The following is a 19,300-nucleotide window of genomic DNA, read 5'->3' on the forward strand; positions in this document are numbered from 1 at the left end:
TGCCTGAGCAATTCAGGGAAGCTCCTTTTATACCCAATCATGGCACCCACCTGTTCCCAATTAGCCTGTTCACCTGTGGGATGTTTCAAACAGGTGTTTGATGAGCATTCCTCAACTTTCTCAGTCTTTTTTGCCACCTCTCCCAGCTTTTTTGGAACGTGTTGCAGCCATAAAATTCTAAGTTAATGATTATTTGCTAAAAACAATAAAGTTTATCAGTTTGAACATTAAATTTCATCTTTGTAGTGTATTCAATTAAATATAGGTTGAACATGATTTGCAAAGCATTCATTGTATTCTGTTTTTATTTGTTTACCAAAACGTCCCAAAAAAAAAAAATTTTTTTATATTTCATCATTTTATATTAGTGTGCTCCTTAAACTTGGCATCGTTTAGCCTTCACAAGTGGATCAATGTCATTTAAGTGTTGTCAGTGTCAGTGCCACCCTCCAGTGGACAAAATTAGCAACAAAAGTTACTTTATTGAAAAATTGCAGTGAATGTGTTCTCCATCTTTACGGGCCGGATTGGACCCCCTGAAGGGCCGTATGTTTGACACCACTGCATTAGAGGGAATCAGAGTGTGGGACTGAAGTCACCTACTCGTATTGTTGTGAGTGAAAACCTCACCTATTCAACAAAAAGGCAATGGCCACCATTTACTGTAAGAGTGCTTTGATTATTCAATAACCTGAAGCTTCATCATCAAAGTGCTTTGATGAAGCCTAAACCAGATTAGAGAATTGGCAAGGAGATGAAGATCTCCCACGGGAACATAGTTATAAACTCTCCATTTCATTCTGGATTACCTTTAACATGCATCCTCTCAAAAACTAGCCACATAACAGCAAGGTTCATTGAAGGTTTATCATAGTGAGAGCACTAAAAACAAAGACATCCATCAAGCTAAAAAAATGCTGACGTAGGTTTAATATGAATAAGCAACTCCATCTGCATGAACCCCAAAGCCTTGGAGTAACTTCAAGACAAAGAAAGGTCAAGCTTATTGAAATATGAACACACACAGCAGTTGAGTGAAAGTAGTAGTTTGGTATAACTGGATGCCATTTCGCCAAGCTTTCAAGAATTAATGAAGAACTGTTTATACTATGAACCAAAATCTGAACCCCAAACAAAAATATAGCATTGCATCTGCTGAGCTCCCTTTTTTCATTTTCATTATTTTTGCCCCGGTCTCATTAGTTTGCCATATACCTCCTCCTCCAATCAGCTCCTTGCCTGCTCTTCTCTTCTACCAATAGTGTCTACTGTCCAGTGAAGCCTTTATGTCTGTTTGGATGTCTTGTTTATCTTTGTTCAGTTTAATTGTGATCCCATGCTTTTAAATGGCATTTCTTTCCTGTGTTCTGTTTCTTCAGCAATTGTTCCCTCCAATGACTAGAATGAGTGAATTCTATCAAGACCACGGACCAGGGGATTGATACAGAGTCTGGCCAATAATGATGAGATGCTGCTGTAAAATTAATATGGCCTTTCCAAAATCCTAATTGACCTCTCAGAGAGTTCCCGTTCCTCTTGAATTTTAAGTAACATAATTTAAAAGGTGAGTTTAGAGGGTCTAATATGAGCTTTCACATCGTTCAACCTTTGCTTATCGTGGGAACCGAGAATCAACCCGTTTACTCCTCCTCGTGTACTTTTTTGACCAAGTGAAAGGGATAAAAGTTTCCCTTTTCAAGACAGGTAGAAAACTGCCCACTTAGATTTGTGAGGTGCTAAAACAGACGAGCAAGAGTAAAAGCAAATCAGATCTTGAGCTTTCCATACAACAGACAAAATGTTATCCCTTCATGTAGCTTACTGGAACCAGTTACTATTTCACCAAAACACTTGTAAGTTACATTACAGCTTCCCACCACTGCAAACTACAATAAAAATACCAAACACTGTATGATGGGTAATGTATCCATTATACACTGTTTGTCTGCTATACAGTATTCAAGAAAGAATACTGTATAGCAAATAAAATATCGGTTCTAGTCGAGCCCAGTCAGAGCAGGTGTACCTAATGTTGTAGCTGGTCAGAGTTCAACATGAATATTAAATAAAAAGCAGTTTAAGTGCTGAAATACTGCTTCTTGTTATTCCTGTGCAGTCTTTGTCTGTTATTCCTTCAATACATCATCATTGTCATGCCTGTGGATCTACATGTGCAAAAAATATGCTTTGACCCAGTCCTTTCTAAAAGCAGTGTAGTGTCTATGAAAATTTACTGCATATAGAGGAAAACAAATCAAGTTGGTGATGAAAAGACCAGAAAAAACTGAGAGGCCGCGCTGAGGGGACAGATAAAGGGCAGAGGATTGGATATCTACCGCATGACAGCCGAACAACAAGATATCATAACTTGAATATGGCGTGAAATGGGACAGAAACACATTGTCCACTGCACACATAGGGAAACCTTTACCAATAACCTTCCACAGCATAATCTCTGGGGGAGACTCAGCAATTCACCCCAGAAAGTTCATGATAAATTGACCAAGCTATAGCTTCTAAATCAGCATGATGGGATTTATTTCAAAGTGGAATCAAGATGATACAAGCTCAGACACATAAAAACAACAAGAACAAGGACAGTAAGGGGCCAGTGTGTACACTAAAAGTGATTATATTTATCATGAGCAAGACTAATTCGACTTGGTCACAGGTGAAATGCATACCGAACGAGCAACCTTTGGGTTGAGAGACCACCAGCGTAGCACTCGAGCCACACTACCCCGTTTCTAAATCATATTCTTTAAGTTGTCCTCCTCTGTTTCACTTCAATCTTTATGAATTAGATTTGCAGTCAATAGGATGTGCTCCGATTTCAGCAGAATAATTGACGTTGTGTAACTCATTACACATCCACTATTTACAAAGAAAGTAAGATGTAAGAAAAAATTCAAATAAAAAAAAAAAAAGAGCATACAGATCTTGTATGTAAACATTTTCCTTACACACGTGCGCGTGCGCGCGCACACACACACACACACACACACACACACACACACACACACACACACACACACAGTGTTTGTGGACAGTCTCTTACCGTACAGAGATCCTTATATTGCATTTTCTGAAACTTGGTATCAGCATTGCCTGCACAGAGCTCGACGTATCCCAGCACAACTTGGAACACAGTGTTGTGGATGGCCTGGGTGAAGTGCATGTGCAACTGGTCCATAGCAGTCTGCAAAGAAATCCAAACACACAGTTATGAAAATGATTATATCAAGATGTCATTTTTATTTGCCCGTGTGGATCTGTGAAGAAAACAGCTCACAGCAGCTTGCACACAGCATTGCAATCACTGGCAGTCGACATACACAGTACGCTTGGTCTTTGGAAGGATTTGAAGATGTATTCGGGGAAGTAAATAAAATTTGTTGTATGATGGGGCTTTTAACAATTCCTACTTGTGGGTTCAATGAAAAATGTCAGTATTTTGTTTAAATTTTCTGACATCAGGCCTGGAAGACCTGGAAGGTAGAGTTAGGTCACTGTGCGCTGATTCTTGTTGCAAGCATCTGTCAATCAATTTTTCATCACTTATCCAAATATGCATGTTTTTGGAATGTAGGAGGAAACCGGACACCCACAGAAAAAACAAAGGTCTGAGCAAAGACTGAAACCCAGAACCTTTGAATTCGAGGCAGATGTGTTAACCACATCTTCAAAATGTCACAAATTTCTCCAACTATAAATACACCTCCTAAGACGGCACTTTTAAAATTTACAACTGCAAGGCCATAGATATGCCCGTAGAAGTTGAGGACAGGGGCTATACTTAAATGACTGAATAAACTAATGAAAATAGATTTTCTATGTATTATACGTTGTTATCCTTGGAGATGAATAACATTTATACATATTGGCTAGTGAAAATGTCAGTGAAGCTCCGTGGCAGCTCCGTGTTGAGTATTCATTTAACAAGCATTGGCATTTCAGTCAACGCTTAATAGTTTTTTACCCAAGACAAAAAGATGCATTGCTGTCCAAAATCTATTAAAACGTCATCAGTGAGCTACACTGTTGCTTGCTCTATTTGACATGTTCCTTCATTAAGATGAACATGGGCTCTGCAGTATTTTTCCTCTCTTTCCAGTATACAGTTGTAAATACTTAATAAGCCTAACAACTGAACACAGCTGAAAATAGTCTTCCACTTACACATTTAGGGCTTTAAAATTAGGTTGCCTAGTTTTTTTTTTTTTTTTTTAATATAACTACATTACAGGTAAGAGTTCATTACCCGTTCTGAAACATTTATGTATTATATTAAACTGAATGGGCTTGGGGCTGTTCCCATTCACTAGCAGTGGAGTTTTGAGCAGACTCTGACAGGTGCAATAGTCCAGTTTGACCTTGTTGCTTACGTTTGTTAACAGCTACATATTGGGCTTGAGCTTCTAAAAGTAGTAGTTAAGGGTTTGCTTAAGCTTTTGAACAGATCCAAATCTCAGTATATATTTAGGGATTATTTGTCAATCTTGTTAAAATGATGAGGCAGGTCAGTCAGTCCTAAAACTGCATAAGCCCTGGTGGTGAGCAGAAACCTAAAAAATTACACAATCACGGCTTTAAAAAAAAAAACATGACCTCAAACCAACAAAATTTTGTTATTGATCGCTAGCAAAAACAATGTCTCTTTCAAAAGAATATGAAACTAACTTACTCACCGTGAGGTGCATCAGAGCTAGGTAGTGAGACCCAAGAGACTATACTATACAGACTCCAAATGTGCTCTGATTTGTTACATTTTAGTTTATACTGGCATGTGAAAACACGTATGATCCAGCATCCAAAATACACGTGCTCCAGCATCGACACCCTGGATGTCAAATTGTTGTCAGACATACTGTAAAACGTAAAACTAATTAGGTTTACATAGACTCTGTTTCAGTTGTTTGTGTTTCTATGTAAATATTTCCAACTTCTAAAATGCCCTTCTCAAATCAAGTTCACAGCATAAATATGTCTCACCAATTAAAGTGGGCTTGGGTAATTTCTCTGCATTTTATTCTGCAGAAGAGGAATTTCTACCAGTACATTTGATTAAATATTGATACAATTAATTAAACCAATTCACGAGACCTCTGAGAGCTGTATGCATTACATTGTGTATGCAAGTAAATATTTATTTGGAAGATAGGAACAATGGTACAGCTATATTGGATGATTACAACCTACTGCCAAACTACACATTAGGACAACCTTGTGCTTGTCATTTGTTTCCTAAATTATGTGCATGACATTCACCCTTGATTCAAATGATCCAATAAAAAGAGTAAATGTTGGCAAAAGGCTTGATAAAGAAACAATGATTAAGGCAACAAACACACATTCCTTTGAGTTGGACCATTTCAATGACCTTGAATAGGAGACCAACAGCTCACCTGTGTCTTCCCAAGGAGTGTGTAGGCCAGCTGGACTTTGGTATAGTGTGCAACATCAAAGTGTTTGCAAGTCTTTGACAGGGCAACGTCAAGCTGCTCCTGGAGGCAGAAATAGATGGATGACAAAAGGTGGGGAGAGAAAAAGGAGGATTCTCAACATTAAGACCAGGGATTTAAATAGAAATGTGCAGAAGCATGGCTCATACACAAAGCAGGGGATACGGTAATTGAATGTGGATGAGAGTGGATGTTTTTGACAAAGATGTAAGAAAGGGGGTTGTAAGACAGGAAGTACAAGGATGTGTTATGACCTTGACAAACTGAATCAATCTTTGATAGCAGGGTGGTGAGCTCAAATGTTCCTCTCAATATGTGTTTTAAAGTTGTATATAAAGACAACAATAAAGCTACAAGTGTTTTTCCACCACACTAGCAAAAAATCTAATTAAATGTGTGCATTTGTTAAATGGAAGACTCAAAAGACCAAATTATATATTTAATCCACATGTGCACTCCACTGTATACATTATAGTGGTGTCTTAAGATACGACCAGCTTGAGTTTTTCGAGATACGAGCCATCATTCAGACAATTTTCTGCTTTGACTTGCGAGCACAAACGAGATACGAGCCCTGTATGGTGGCCGTGAACTCGGTTCAACTCACTTCACAATAAGCAGCAGTTTGGCAAATTGTGAACAATTCATCAAGATAGGCTTCAAGCTATTTAATGCCACTCCGAGTTGAAGTTTACTGTCAAACTAAACATAAAAAGAGAATTACACATTGTGTATTTAAAGCTCTGCCTTAAGAAAGTCCGCTTAGCCTAATGCTAACAAACAACGCAAAACGGCATTTATACGTTAACAGTTAGCATCGATAGTCGATGATTCACTGCCAGCCCTCCCAGCTAACATGGATATTTGACTTCTAAAGCCATCAATTGTAGTGAATGTGTTAAGCAAGGGACAAACACAAACAATGGAGCAACACATGTAGACAGATAATATAACAAGACACACAGGCATGTATTCTTTATCCTCTATGACAAATGACTAATATTACAGCTCCTTACTGAGTCACTAACAGTCGTTCGTATAAGATGAAGTGGTGCTGTTCTTCATTTCTGTCTGCATGACTGTATTATACTGCCTCTCGCTGGCCAAGGCGGGGACACCAGAAGGAGCAGCACAATGAATTGGACTGCAGCAATAAGTCATGATGCACAAACTGCTTATTTGTTTACAGTCTACTTAATTATGTTTTATACAATTTTTATATAAAGTACAACGTTAAGAATTCTATTTTTTTTAAATTAAAAACACAAACAAACAATAGTTTTGGCGGGCTGCAAGAGATTGATGGAATTTGCATTCAGTTTAATGGGGAAAGATGATTTAAGAAGTTTTTTGAGTTTCGAGCGTGGTCACAACACGAATTAAACTCACATATCAAGGCACCACTCCTCCAGGCATGTGTGTTTTGCATCACGGTTGCAAACATGGTACACAAAACCCTCATCTACTTGATATGGGGAATTGTTCTTTGTACAAAGTGATTAGTAAAATGAATTTAGAGGATTTTCTTTTGCTTGTTACCAAAGTTAACAGGTAAACACCAATGGCTTTGCAATATTTGTGTGCGCACATCCGTGCCTTTTTCTTGTTTACAGACAAAACCAAAGTAATTAATCTTTTCAAGCACAGAGGTGGTGGTGCAGAGAAAATTGCTTTGCATACCTTTTATCACACCGTAATATTGCAACAGAGCTCTAGATGAAACGGATATGATTTAGATAATTTTGCACCCATAATAATGACTTTTCAGCCTGTCAATATTTGGACAGAGCCAGAACTTAACAGTCAAACCTCTGTTTGAATGAATATTTTTTCGCAAAATTAAAGCACCAAGCCCAACACTATATAACATTGAAAGTATTTTGATGGATATGGGTTCTCAATAACTCAATTACAGATAAGGCAGAGAGTGAGAGAGGCTGACGGCTGACAGAGAGAGAGAGAGAGAGAGAGAGAGAGAGAGAGAGAGAGAGAGAGAGAGAGAGAGAGAGAGAGTACCTCTATTTGCTCCAGAGTGTCTTGCAGTTTGGAATTCAATTCACTGTGGAGAGAAACAGCTGAATATTGTATTTAAGTTTCTTTACAACAAACTTCAAAAAAAACTTCTCAGTCATCATTTATCACATTTATACAGTATTTTCAGTAGGCTACTAGACTCAAGAGTGTATTCACCAAGTTATGGAACCGGTACCACAACAACAAAAAACCTTCAATGTAATTTATGACAACTGTAATGGGGAAATAAAGGGCTGAAAAAAGTGATGGAATTCAGTAAATGTTTTATAACAGAGCAAAATTAATGTACTTTGATTTCAAGAGTTGATAGCACTCATAAAGTGTACCGTGAGTGTACCACATTATGACAAACATAAAGCACCCACACAACCTTGAAGCAACTTAAGATGTTATCTCATTTCAGGAAATGCTTTTAACTCAAATGCAGAGAAGCAGCAACCGAATTCACATCTTGTTTTGCCCATCCCATGAACCCCATTCAATTCCCTTGGGCTATCCCTGCGCAGCACCCATCCGTAATCATCCTTTGTTCCATCGTCTCCCTGCTCTGTCCCTGCTTTGTTTGGGGTCTTTTTCGGGTCAGCCTGTTCTTGTGTTGCATGGGGACCTGTGAGACAGCAAGTAGCCCAAAGGGAGAAATTGTCCTTAATAAAATTGCTAATTAAGCATCTTTGCTTGGTGCGGAAGGAGAATGGGGAAAAATGAGTAGAGAAGCTGAAACGAGAGATTGGGTTCCCAGAGGTTGCTTGTATAGCAGATTCATAAATGAGTAGGGATTCCAAAACTTGGTTCACCATAAAACCTTGAAAGGGCAAAAACAGTTTGAAACTTGTTCAGTTGCCAACTGTCAGAGCAGGAGACAATACAAGGACACACATTAACCTCAAATAATCAGCAGTGAGTCCAACACAAAGCACAATGAGACATTGGCTGTGGTGCCAAATTCCAGACATTGCGGTCAATGTTAACGAGTTGTTACACAACACACAACAATGCAGGGAAGCTTGGTTCAAGTACAGATGGGTGAGCTGATCAATAACCACCCCTGACTACTGAAGTAGTACATCTGAGTGTCCACAACTAACACCCGGGAGAACGGTTAACAGCAGGCAGTCCAAATGAGAGTGGAGCAGAGGCCAACTGGATAAATGCCCTGCTCATCTTTATTCATTTTTAATACACACCCACACTGTCGTGTGCTAGCGTGAGCAAGAGCAAACATAAACTGAACAGAAGAATATGTATGTATGTAAGAATATGTGGTTATCTTCCCTGTGTGCTCACTATATCGAAACATGTTGACCAGTATTTGTTCATTTGAGTGTAGAATCAGATACCTCCTTACATACTGGTACCCTTCCGTGATCAGACAGAATGCATAAATAACAAATGATGAGGAAAACCTAATTAACAACCTGTTCCCTGCCGGGAACTCGAGGATTGAAATGTCGTTATGAAGGAATCTGAGAGGTTTTTTTTAAACACCTCATTTTCAATTAGAAGTGACAATAGGTACCCAAGCGCCCTTGAGGCTGGTACCTCCACAGTAAAACGCTGACTGGATAAATAGGCTATCCGTGCCTTCAAGGGTCAGGCCGGAAGCTCAGATTCTGTGAGAATGCTTGTTTGTTTTTTGTTTTTTGCTGCAGTCATGAAAGCCAATGTTACACAGCAGGCTTAGAGGCAACAAAGTGGCTTTGATAAGTGAACAACAGCATGAAGGGAAAATGGAAAAGCAGTAAAAAGGGGAAGTTTGCTTTTTATTTTTTTAAAGAAACCACTACACCTGAGGAAGAACAACCTATCAGAGACAGAAGAAAGGACTGACGAGGTGTCAATCATTTGCCGCGCACGTACAAGCGCAAACATAGCCGGTCACCCGCATACCACCACAGCCTCACACTGACCTGTAAACATGGGCTTTAGGAGCTTTGCAGGAATTATTTTTGCAATATCCTCCTCTGGAAAATAAATTGCTCATCCCTCGTTTGCTAACAACTGGGCATAAGTTTAGCAAGTAGAAGCAGAGTGACTGGACCTCAACTCACTGTGAAGTGAGCCTACATTTAAATCTTGCTAGCAGTTTTAAAACTACAAACTTCCCTTTAACAGCTGCAGGACTGAAATGTTTTGTCTGTTTGTTTATTCATGTTTGTTTTGCACACCAATGTCTGTGGAAAGGTTTCAGACAGACCAGAAAATCTGAATGGGTTAAAACACTATTGAAATAAGAAAGGACTCCAATAAAATGGAGCAAGCATTTCTTTCGCTTTTTCAAGTACATTGAACTCTAAGAAACCAACAAAAACACTCCAAAGGGAGGAATAAAAAGATGATGTGGCCCTGAATAACTAATACCTTCAGTTCTTGGCAACAAAAAGGTGTTAAGTAAAACTGTTAGGCACTAATCAATGTGACAGTCTTGAAGCGCTTCTTCTACTTTTCACCTCTTGCACCAGACACCACCCTGTGCTCCAAACAGATTATAAACAAACTACCTGCCTCAATACTCTGGACGTCATTAGCAGTGGCAAACTGGAGTATTTATTTTTGTTATTTATTTAACATTGTAAAATACTGGAGATTCTACTGATTGATTCTACAACCCCAATTCCAATGAAGTTGGGACGTTGTGTTAAACATAAAAACAGAATACAATGATTTGGAAATCATTTTCAACCTATATTTATTTGAATACGCGACAAAGACAGATATTTAACTGATTAAACCATCCGGACTGTTATGGATGCAAAGTTCAAAAGCCAGCATCTGTGATGGTATGGGCTGTGTTAGTGCTAGTGGCATGGGTAACTTATACATCTGTGAAGGCATCATTAATGCTCAAAGGTACACACAGGTTTTGGAGAAACATATGCTGCCATCCAAGCAATGTCTTTTTCATGGACGCCCCTGCTTATTTCAGCAAGACAGTGCCAAACCACATTTTGCACGTGTTACATCAGCGCGGCTTCGTAGTAAAAGAGTGCGGGTGCTAGACTGGCCTGGCTGCAGTCCAGACCTGTCTCCCATTGAAAATCTGTGGGGCATTATGAAGGGTAAAATACGACAACAGAGCCCACGGACTGTTGAACAGCTGAAGCAGTACATCAAGCAAGAATGGGAAAAAAATCCACCTACAAAGCTTCAACAATTTTTGTCCTCAGTTCCCAAACGTTTATTGAATGTTGTTAAAAGAAAAGGTGATGTAACACAGTGGTAAACATGACCCTGTCCCAGCTTTATTGGAACGTGTTGCAGCCATAAAATTCTAAGTTAATGATTATTTGCTAAAAACAAAGTTTATCAGTTTGAACATTAAATATATTGTCTTCGTAATGTATTCAATTAAATATAGGTTGAACATGATTTGCAAATCATTGTATTCTGTTTTTATTTATGTTTAACACAACGTCCCAACTTCATTGGAATTGGGGTTGTATTTGATTGGAACTAAAGGAGTAGAAATGTACTGTATGTAAAAACGCTACATGTACATTGCATTGAGTCACGGCTGACTTTGAGGTTGAGTCTACACAGAACTGTACCAACTGGGGCACAGGGACAAAAGGGCATACATGTAAATCTATCCCCACTTTGTGGAAGAGTGCGAACCAACACCCAATGGCCCATATTTTCATTGTGCCCCAAAAATGTTTTTGCTCTGCACTTGCTATGTGCTGCTTGTCCACACACTTTCATGGAAATGTGTTGCAGTAGCTGCATAATCTTGCTGATCTCATATTCTTTCACTTGGAGGTAAAAAGTTGTTATAAATTGTTATGTTATAAGACAGAATAAATCATTTGCATTCAGAAACAAAACACAGTAAAGCCCTGCATACTAGCCTTTGTTTATTTGCTGAAAACTCATGTAGTCGCTGTTTTTGTGCTTAGGACAAAGCGCCATCTGGTGGTATCTTGGTGCTGAAGTGCATTGAGGAGCTTTATTTAGACAAAAGCAGCCCTTTACAGCCATCTTGTGGCATCTATAGGCAATTAACGTACATATGAAACATTTTTGCAGCAGGGGTTCATCCCTATCCCCTGCAAATAGTGGGGGTTCACTGTAATGTAAACTCAATCCAACAAACCTTATATTAAATGACATCTAGCATTTAAGATCCCTCATTTCATTTCCATTGTGAGAGCTCACAAAAGTGAATTTAAGCGGGAGGCAAAACTGTGCCTCACGCAATAGGGTTCACAGTGTATAATTACACTGTTGACTTCAGGGAGCTCTCAACCTGCCCTATAGCCGCCGCTGTGAGCCACTTGATGAAACTGCATCGAGACAGAGCACAGGACTGTGGAACAGTGTTCTTCAACTAACAATATTGACTTTTAAAAGGCAAGGGACGCGCACAAGGGTGCGCAGCCGTGAAACAAAATCCCCATGTAGGGCATTCAGTGGCGCATGGCAAACTGTCGCTACAAGGTGAAATCAAAGTGTATCCGACCGGCAACAAGTTGCTTTGAGTGGGCGACGTTGTCGGGGCCAAAGAGCTTGAGTAAAACATGCATGCTAATGGTCGTTTGTAAGTGTCACCAATGTATATGTTGAAAGATATTGAGAAGAAAACATGAGGGTGGATTTGTCTATTCCTTTGTTCCCGATCACCCTCATTGAAAGTTACCTTAAATTAAGATGTGTTCGGGATTGTACAGACTAGTCGACTTGTTGCCGTTACAACTCCACGATGACGTTTAGAGTGTGATGTCGACCAGTTGCTAATCACATGGTTTTGGCTTGAGGAGGCAGAACTGCTTACGGAAACAGATGTGTCCACTGTGTTTCACAATTGGTTCAAATTGGTCTCTATTTTCTGAATGCGCAGCTCTGGAAAGTGAGGGAGAACCAGGGAAGTGGGGGGGAAATGCCAGGCTCAAGCAGGATTTTCAACAATTTTTCAGCCTGCAACTATCAAATTGGAAGGAGAGTGGGGAACTGTTGCACTGCACGCAAAGAGGTCCGGGATTATTTGAAATCACCGCACATTCCCACTATGAAGAACCCCCTGCTGTGGTGTGCCCAGAACAGGGACAGGTTTCCCATTTGGCCAAGTTTTGCAAACGTTACCTGGCTGTCAACAACACTGAGCAAGAGGAGTGTCTCTGGCTGGAAATCTTTTGAGTAAATTCAGTGTATAAACTGTCTATTGTTGGTGAATATAGATTATTGCAAAGCAATAGCTCCTCCTGTGATTATTATTATTTTTTTAATCATAGTGCTGCACAGAAATGTCAATGACAATCAGAGACAAGTCGCGATCAATGCAGCATTAATCACATTAGTGTCAACAAAAAATCCGAAGTCATGCAAAGCCTAGGAAACATAATTGGTGGCAAAGAGTGTACCGGAATATTCTGTATGCAGTCACCTCTTTGTCATTCTACTAGCCTTCTCATATGCATTCAATGCCAATAATGACAATTAATGTCACATTGAAGACAAGTGATATCTCAGCAAATAAAGAGCAGATGTAAGGGGGAGGAGTAAATGTGGAGTGTTCAGCATTGCAATTTCCAGTGAATAATGTGTGCTTACTGATCATCAGTCATCCTGTCACTTCAGCCCAATTGTTACAAACAGAGTGTTCGGCATCACAAATGTTTTCCCCACCACTTTGCCTAACTGCTCATTGTTGTTAGTGGGAGTCAAATGTTTCTTGTTTCAGTTTTGCAATTGGTGTGTTTTAATTTGAAGGCAGAAGTTCACCCCTTAATGTGAATTCAATTGGGGAAAAAACAGCACCGTGCATTCAGTGTTATAACATAAAAGGACATTTGCTTTGTGTATGACAGAATTTTTGGCATCACCAGTTCAAACACAGGTGATGCGGAGCTTAGCTGGAAGGATATTTAAAAACACGTCACCTGATGAGCAGGATGGACCAGGAATTAGCCTTCACAATATAAGACATGAAATAAATGTCTTCATTAGCAGCTGAATTTAAACCAAATCCTGGGTGTTTTGAATAATCATTTGAATAAAAATAAATACTACGGACACTATTGACAGAAGGCTGCAAAAAAATGCATTGCCATGGTAGAAAATATTAACGGTACATTAATAATAAATAACGGCTAGTAGGGGATTTTTCATTCAGAATTGTTAGAATAGATTTAATTCCACCACTGAGGGGCAATGAAGAGAAATTTTTAAAATACATTTTTGAAGCAATCTACAGTATAAAGGTATATTTGGGCAGGAATAATTTCAATTTTACAACTTCCCATTTCAGATTGCAGTACAACAACGTCCTATTAAGTACCATACCTTATGCAGCTATAGTGTTTGAATGTGCTGGCGGCCTTCTGACATTCCAGACATAGCTGGATAGCACCTGGATAGTCTTCCTCCTGGAGAAAAAAAGTAAAATCAGTATTTAAACAGAATTCATAAGCTCTTATCAGGTTCAAAATGAAACACATTTTAGCACCTTACAGTTGCTATAAAGTACTTGTACAAATATATACTGTACATTATCTAAATAAGTTTTATTTTATCACATTAAAAAAAGATATGTTTAAAACAATCTATAGCTTTATTCTCTCAGTCATGGTTTGATACACTATGTTCTTTAACATGGTTGTTAGATAGTCTTCAGATAACAAGGCATTAAATTCAGTGTCAAGCATATTGATTTTGTTTGCTCCAGCAGATCGTCATACAACCCCAATTCCATTGAAGTTGTGGCATTGTATTAAACAAATAAAAACAGAACACAATGATTTGCAAATCATGTTCAACCTATATTTAATTGAATACGCTCCAAAGACAAGATATTTAATGTTCAAACTGATATACTTTATTGTTTTTAGCAAATAATCATTAACTTTGAATTTTATGGCTGCAACCTTTTCTTTTAACAACATTCAATAAATGTTTGGGAACTGAGGACACTAATTGTTGAAGCTTTGTAGGTGGAATTCTTTCCCATTCTTGCTTGATGTACAGCTTCAGCTGTTCAACAGTCCGGGGTCTCCGTTGTCGTATTTTACGCTTCATAATGAGCCACACATTTTCAATGAGAGACAGGTCAGGACTGCAGGCAGGCCAGTCTAGTAGCCGCACTCTCTTACTACGAAGCAACGCTGTTGTAACACGTGCAAAATGTGGTTTGGCATCGTCCTGCTGAAATAAGCAGGGGCGGCCATGAAAAAGGCGTTGCTTGGATGGCAGCATATGTTTCTCCATGTACCTTTCAGCATTAAGGGTGCCTTCACAGATGTTTAAGTTATCCATGCCATTGGCACCAACACATCCCCATACCATCACAAGATGCTGGCTTTTGAACTTTGCGTCCATAACAGTCCGTGTGGTTCTTTTCCTCTTTGGCCCGGAGGACACGATGTCCACAGTTTCCAAAAACAATTTGAAATGGGGACTCGTCGGACAACAGAACACTTTTCCACTTTGCATCAGTCCATCTTAGATGAGCTCGGGCCCACAGAAGCCGGCGGCGTTTCTGGGTGTTGTTGATAAATGGCTTTGGTGGAGTTGTTGCACTTACGGATGTAGCGCCGAACTGCATTTACTGACGTTGGTTTGACATTGAAAGTGTTTCTGAACCCATGTGGTGATATCCTTTACACATTTATGTTGTTTTTTGATGCAGTGCCGCTTGATGGATCGAAGGTCACGGGCATTCAATGTTGGTTTTCGGCCTTGTCGCTTACATGCAGTGATTTCTCCAGATTCTCTGAACCTTTTGATGATATTATGGACCGTAGATGATGAAATCCCTAAATTCCTTCCAATTGTACGTTGAAGAACATTGTCCTTAAAACTGTTCGACTATTTTCTCACACACTTGTTCACAAAGAGATGAACCTCGTCCCATCTTTGCTTATGAATGACTGAGCAATTCAGGGAAGCTCCTTTTATACCCAATCATGGCACCCACCTGTTCCCAATTAGCCTGTTCACCTGTGTGATGTTCCAAACAGGTGTTTGATGAGCATTCCTCAACTTTCTCAGTCTTGTTTGCCACCAGCTTTTTTGGAACGTGTTACAGCTATAAAATTCTAAGTTAATGATTATTTGCTAAAAACAATAACGTTGATCAGTTTGAACATTAAATATCTTGTCTTTGGAGTGTATTCAATTAAATATAGGTTGAACGTGATTTGAAAATCATTGTATTCTATTTTTATTTATGTTTAACACAACTTCATTGGAATTGGGGTTGAAAAAGAGAAGCATCTGTAAGAGGGTCAAACGCTTATGTGAGTTCAGCTTTCAATGCAGACTCTATAATGATATTTCACCTTTCAAGTCAGTCATCAGCATGTGTGTCAATGTGCGTAGGGGGCTTTACAATACCTCGAGCATTTCACTGAGCCGTACATCTGTTCTTTGCTGTGATAGGGAAGAATGACAAGAGCAACACTTTAAGACTGTACAATTGCATACCATTATTTGTTATGAAAGTTGTTTCAATGATTATCATGTGAAAAGCGACCATAGCAGTGCAAAAACTAAAACAAAGAAAAGAAATAAGTCAAATATATAACCATCTTTCAACAATAAATGACTCACAAAACAATCTAGATTTAACATAGATCATACTGTTCCGTGAGTATTGGCCCCCTTCTCAAATTATTATACTTTTGCATTGTTTCCCCTCTTTAACGCTTAAGATCATCAAACAAATGTAATACACAAATATAACCCATGTGACCTTAATATGCGATTTGTAAATGGTGATTTCATTTATTAAGGAAAAAAACTACTCAAAGTTACCTGGCCCTGTGTGAAAAAGTAATTACTCCCTCGTTAAATCATGAATTAATTGTGGAAATCAAGTCGGGCAAAAGATCTAAAAAAGCTGCAATGAAATGAAACGATCCAAAGAAATTCCAAAACAGTTGAGAGTAATTGACATCTGTCAGTCTCGAAAGGGTTCCAAAAGGCATTTAAAGCTTCAGGATTCCAGCAAATCTTAGGGAGAGCCATTGTCCTCATATGGAAAAAACATGTAAGAGTGGTGAACCTTCCCAGGAGTGGCTGGCCTACAGAAATTACCCCAAGAACAACAATGACTCATCCAGGAGGCCACAAAGGAATTCAGGACAACTTCTAAAGAACTGCAGGCCTCCCTTGTCTCAGTTAAGGTCAGTGTTCATGACACAACAATAACGAAGAGACTGAGCAAAAATGGGATCCATGGGAAAGTTCCAAGGTGAAAACCACTGTTTACCAAAAAGAACAAAGGCTCATCTTACTTTTGGAAAAAATAAAAAAATTAAAGCAATTTTAAAAAAAACTTTGAATGATTCCCAAAACATTTGGGAGAATATTATATGGACTGACAAGATGAAAGTTGAACTTTTTAGAAGGTGCGTGTCTCGTTACATCTGGTGTAAATGTAGCACAGCATTTCAGAAAAAGAACATCATAAGAACAGTCAAACATGGTGGTGGTAGTCTGATGGTCTTGGTTTGCTCTCCTCCTTCAGGACCTGGACAACTTGCTGTGATTGATGAAACCATGACTTCGGCTCTTTAACAAAACATCCTGTAGGAGAATGTTCAGCCATCAGTTTGTAACCTCAAGCTAAAGCCCATTTGGGTTCTGCAGCAGGCTAACAATCCAAAACACATCAGGAAGTCAATTTCTGAATGGCTTAAGAAAAAGAAAATGAAGGCTTCGGAGTGGCCTAGTCAAAGTTCGGACTTGAATCCAATTGAAATGCTGTGGCATGACCTTAAAAAGGCCATTCATGCTCGAATTCAAACAATTCTGCAAGGAAGAGTGGGCCAAAATATCTCTACAGCGATATGAAAGACTCATTACCAGTTATACAAAATGCTTGATTTCAGTTGTTGCTGCTGAGGATGAGCCCAACCAGTTATTAGGTTTAGGGGGCCATTACCTTTTAGACAGGGCCAGACATCTTTGAACAGTAGAACACTCTAATCATTTTTTCCAAAGAAAGTAAAAAGACAGATTGCAGAGAATAGTTTGGATATTGCAGATTGGAAAGATTGAGAATGTACTTCAAGGACACTCCAGATTCAGTGTCGGTTAAAATAAACCTTACAAGATATAGATGAGGTTAAAGGCAGAATTATCCTCGTGAAATACTTTACCAGTGTCTTGATGGTCCTAAGAGACTTGAGCAGGCCTGTTAAGAGCTGCCGCCTTCTCTGATTGGCTAATAAGCCCAAGCTTGCTTCTGTGAATCCCTCCTTTGACACACTCAGTTGCCTAGGAAGAGCAAATCACAAATAAAGGTGAGAGTGGTGCTCAGATTAATATTTTTCATTCAAGCATTTGGCTTTAATATGCTCTGCTCATGGTACTGCTTTGTTAGTTGCTTTCATGACATTCTTGAGTGCGAGCAAGCCTAATGAATTCAGTGAAACAATGATTAGACTGCAAGCTGCCCAATCACCTGCCTTTTGACGACATTTACTGACTAGTTCTATTTGTCAGACGGAGGTATAACAAAAAAATTTAAATGTGGCAAAGAAAGTAATATAAATCATGAATTTTATAATTAATGTGCATGTACATCGCCACTTCTTTCTGGGTGAATGTGTGTTCTAGCGGTAGGAATTGGGTGATGATTACTAAACGAAGCATGGTTATCTTAGCAACACAGTGCTAGAATAGGACTTTGGAAAACAAAAAATAAAAATAAAACAAACATACAGCTGTATGACTTCATTGCTGTACTATTGCAAATCCAGCAAGAGTAATATCCATTTTTGAAGCGTACAATAGCAATAACAGAGCAGGTATAGACTAAATCCAAGTTCTCAAAGGTTTAAAATGTACCAACTCTATATTTAGATACGGAAGCTGTGTGATATACTCGTTGTGAAAAGAAAGAAATAGGTTGGCTATATTTACATATTAGACAGAATTTTGGCCCTGAACAACACGTTATATCTCAAAGCCAAAGATCTTTGATTGCAAGGTTGATTGTGTGGTTGTACAAGTTAACTATCAAAAGCCATTTTCTTTTGTACTAAACAAACTGTGTAATTAGCATTTTCCCCCCTTACAAGAACATAGTATTCGGCTCGAAGGACTGTTCATCATTCCACCCAGGATAAAAAAAAGCATTGTTTTTGTTATTTTGTTTTCGATTTTATTTATTTATTCATTCATTCATTCAATAATCTGCTGTGTGCTGCTGTACTGCTTTAACTTGTGGTCAATAAATGATTATCTTATTTTATCTTAAGCTTCAGGAATCAATCTCACGTGATAAAGAAGCAAGCAAGAGTGCATTAAAAGCATCAAGAACATGAAGATTAAATGCTATCAAGCATACAAAGTACACCATTACCTTCTTGCGTTTGTGCAAATGACAGCAGCCAGCTGCAGGTTGGCTTGCAACGCCGTCACTCTTTCCAGTTCCTGTGAACATAAACCAAAGCACTTCACAGTTAAATTTCTCTTAAATGTTAAGGAGCCTGAGCCAAAGATTGTGTTCTGTGATTGCAGCCATTTATCAAATAAAATTGCATCAACTTTTTTCAACTCTGAACTGCATACACATCAACTGCAATGTAAACACACATTAGGTTGAGATGCTTCTTGCTGTGAGCGCGTTATGAAATTAGACATTTGACACCTTTAGAATAAACAAACTATAGCTCAGGAGAGCAAAAACAAAGAAATGTAAATAATTACAGCACATCCTTTCTTCAGATAATTTTCAAACATACAGTATAGTGAGGCTCAATGACCACTTTATTTTTTAGCTTTGATTTATCATGCCGCTAGTACAAAGACCTCGAGAGAGAACAAACACAGCTAAAGTTTAAAAAAGACTATCTAGGAACAAA

At 38.7% G+C, this 19,300-nt stretch overlaps 1 protein-coding gene across 4 annotated transcripts in view; it reads right to left on the reverse strand.

The window, feature by feature from the left end:
* The window catches only part of vps50 (VPS50 EARP/GARPII complex subunit), an 81,951-nt gene that overhangs the window by 44,205 nt on the left and 18,446 nt on the right, over nucleotides 1–19,300 (reverse strand). For all 4 annotated transcript variants that reach the window (XM_061664483.1, XM_061664481.1, XM_061664482.1 and 1 more), the window contains exons 6-12: nucleotides 18,799–18,869; nucleotides 17,591–17,708; nucleotides 15,822–15,857; nucleotides 13,773–13,855; nucleotides 7,479–7,521; nucleotides 5,406–5,504; nucleotides 3,059–3,199 (exon numbers count right to left, since the gene is read on the reverse strand). In XM_061664483.1, the coding sequence (XP_061520467.1) occupies nucleotides 3,059–3,199; nucleotides 5,406–5,504; nucleotides 7,479–7,521; nucleotides 13,773–13,855; nucleotides 15,822–15,857; nucleotides 17,591–17,708; nucleotides 18,799–18,869 (591 nt within the window). The remainder of the gene's footprint in view (nucleotides 1–3,058; nucleotides 3,200–5,405; nucleotides 5,505–7,478; nucleotides 7,522–13,772; nucleotides 13,856–15,821; nucleotides 15,858–17,590; nucleotides 17,709–18,798; nucleotides 18,870–19,300) is intronic.

The sequence above is a fragment of the Phycodurus eques genome, chromosome 20, assembly GCF_024500275.1.
Source record: "Phycodurus eques isolate BA_2022a chromosome 20, UOR_Pequ_1.1, whole genome shotgun sequence".
Taxonomy (NCBI): domain Eukaryota; kingdom Metazoa; phylum Chordata; class Actinopteri; order Syngnathiformes; family Syngnathidae; genus Phycodurus; species Phycodurus eques.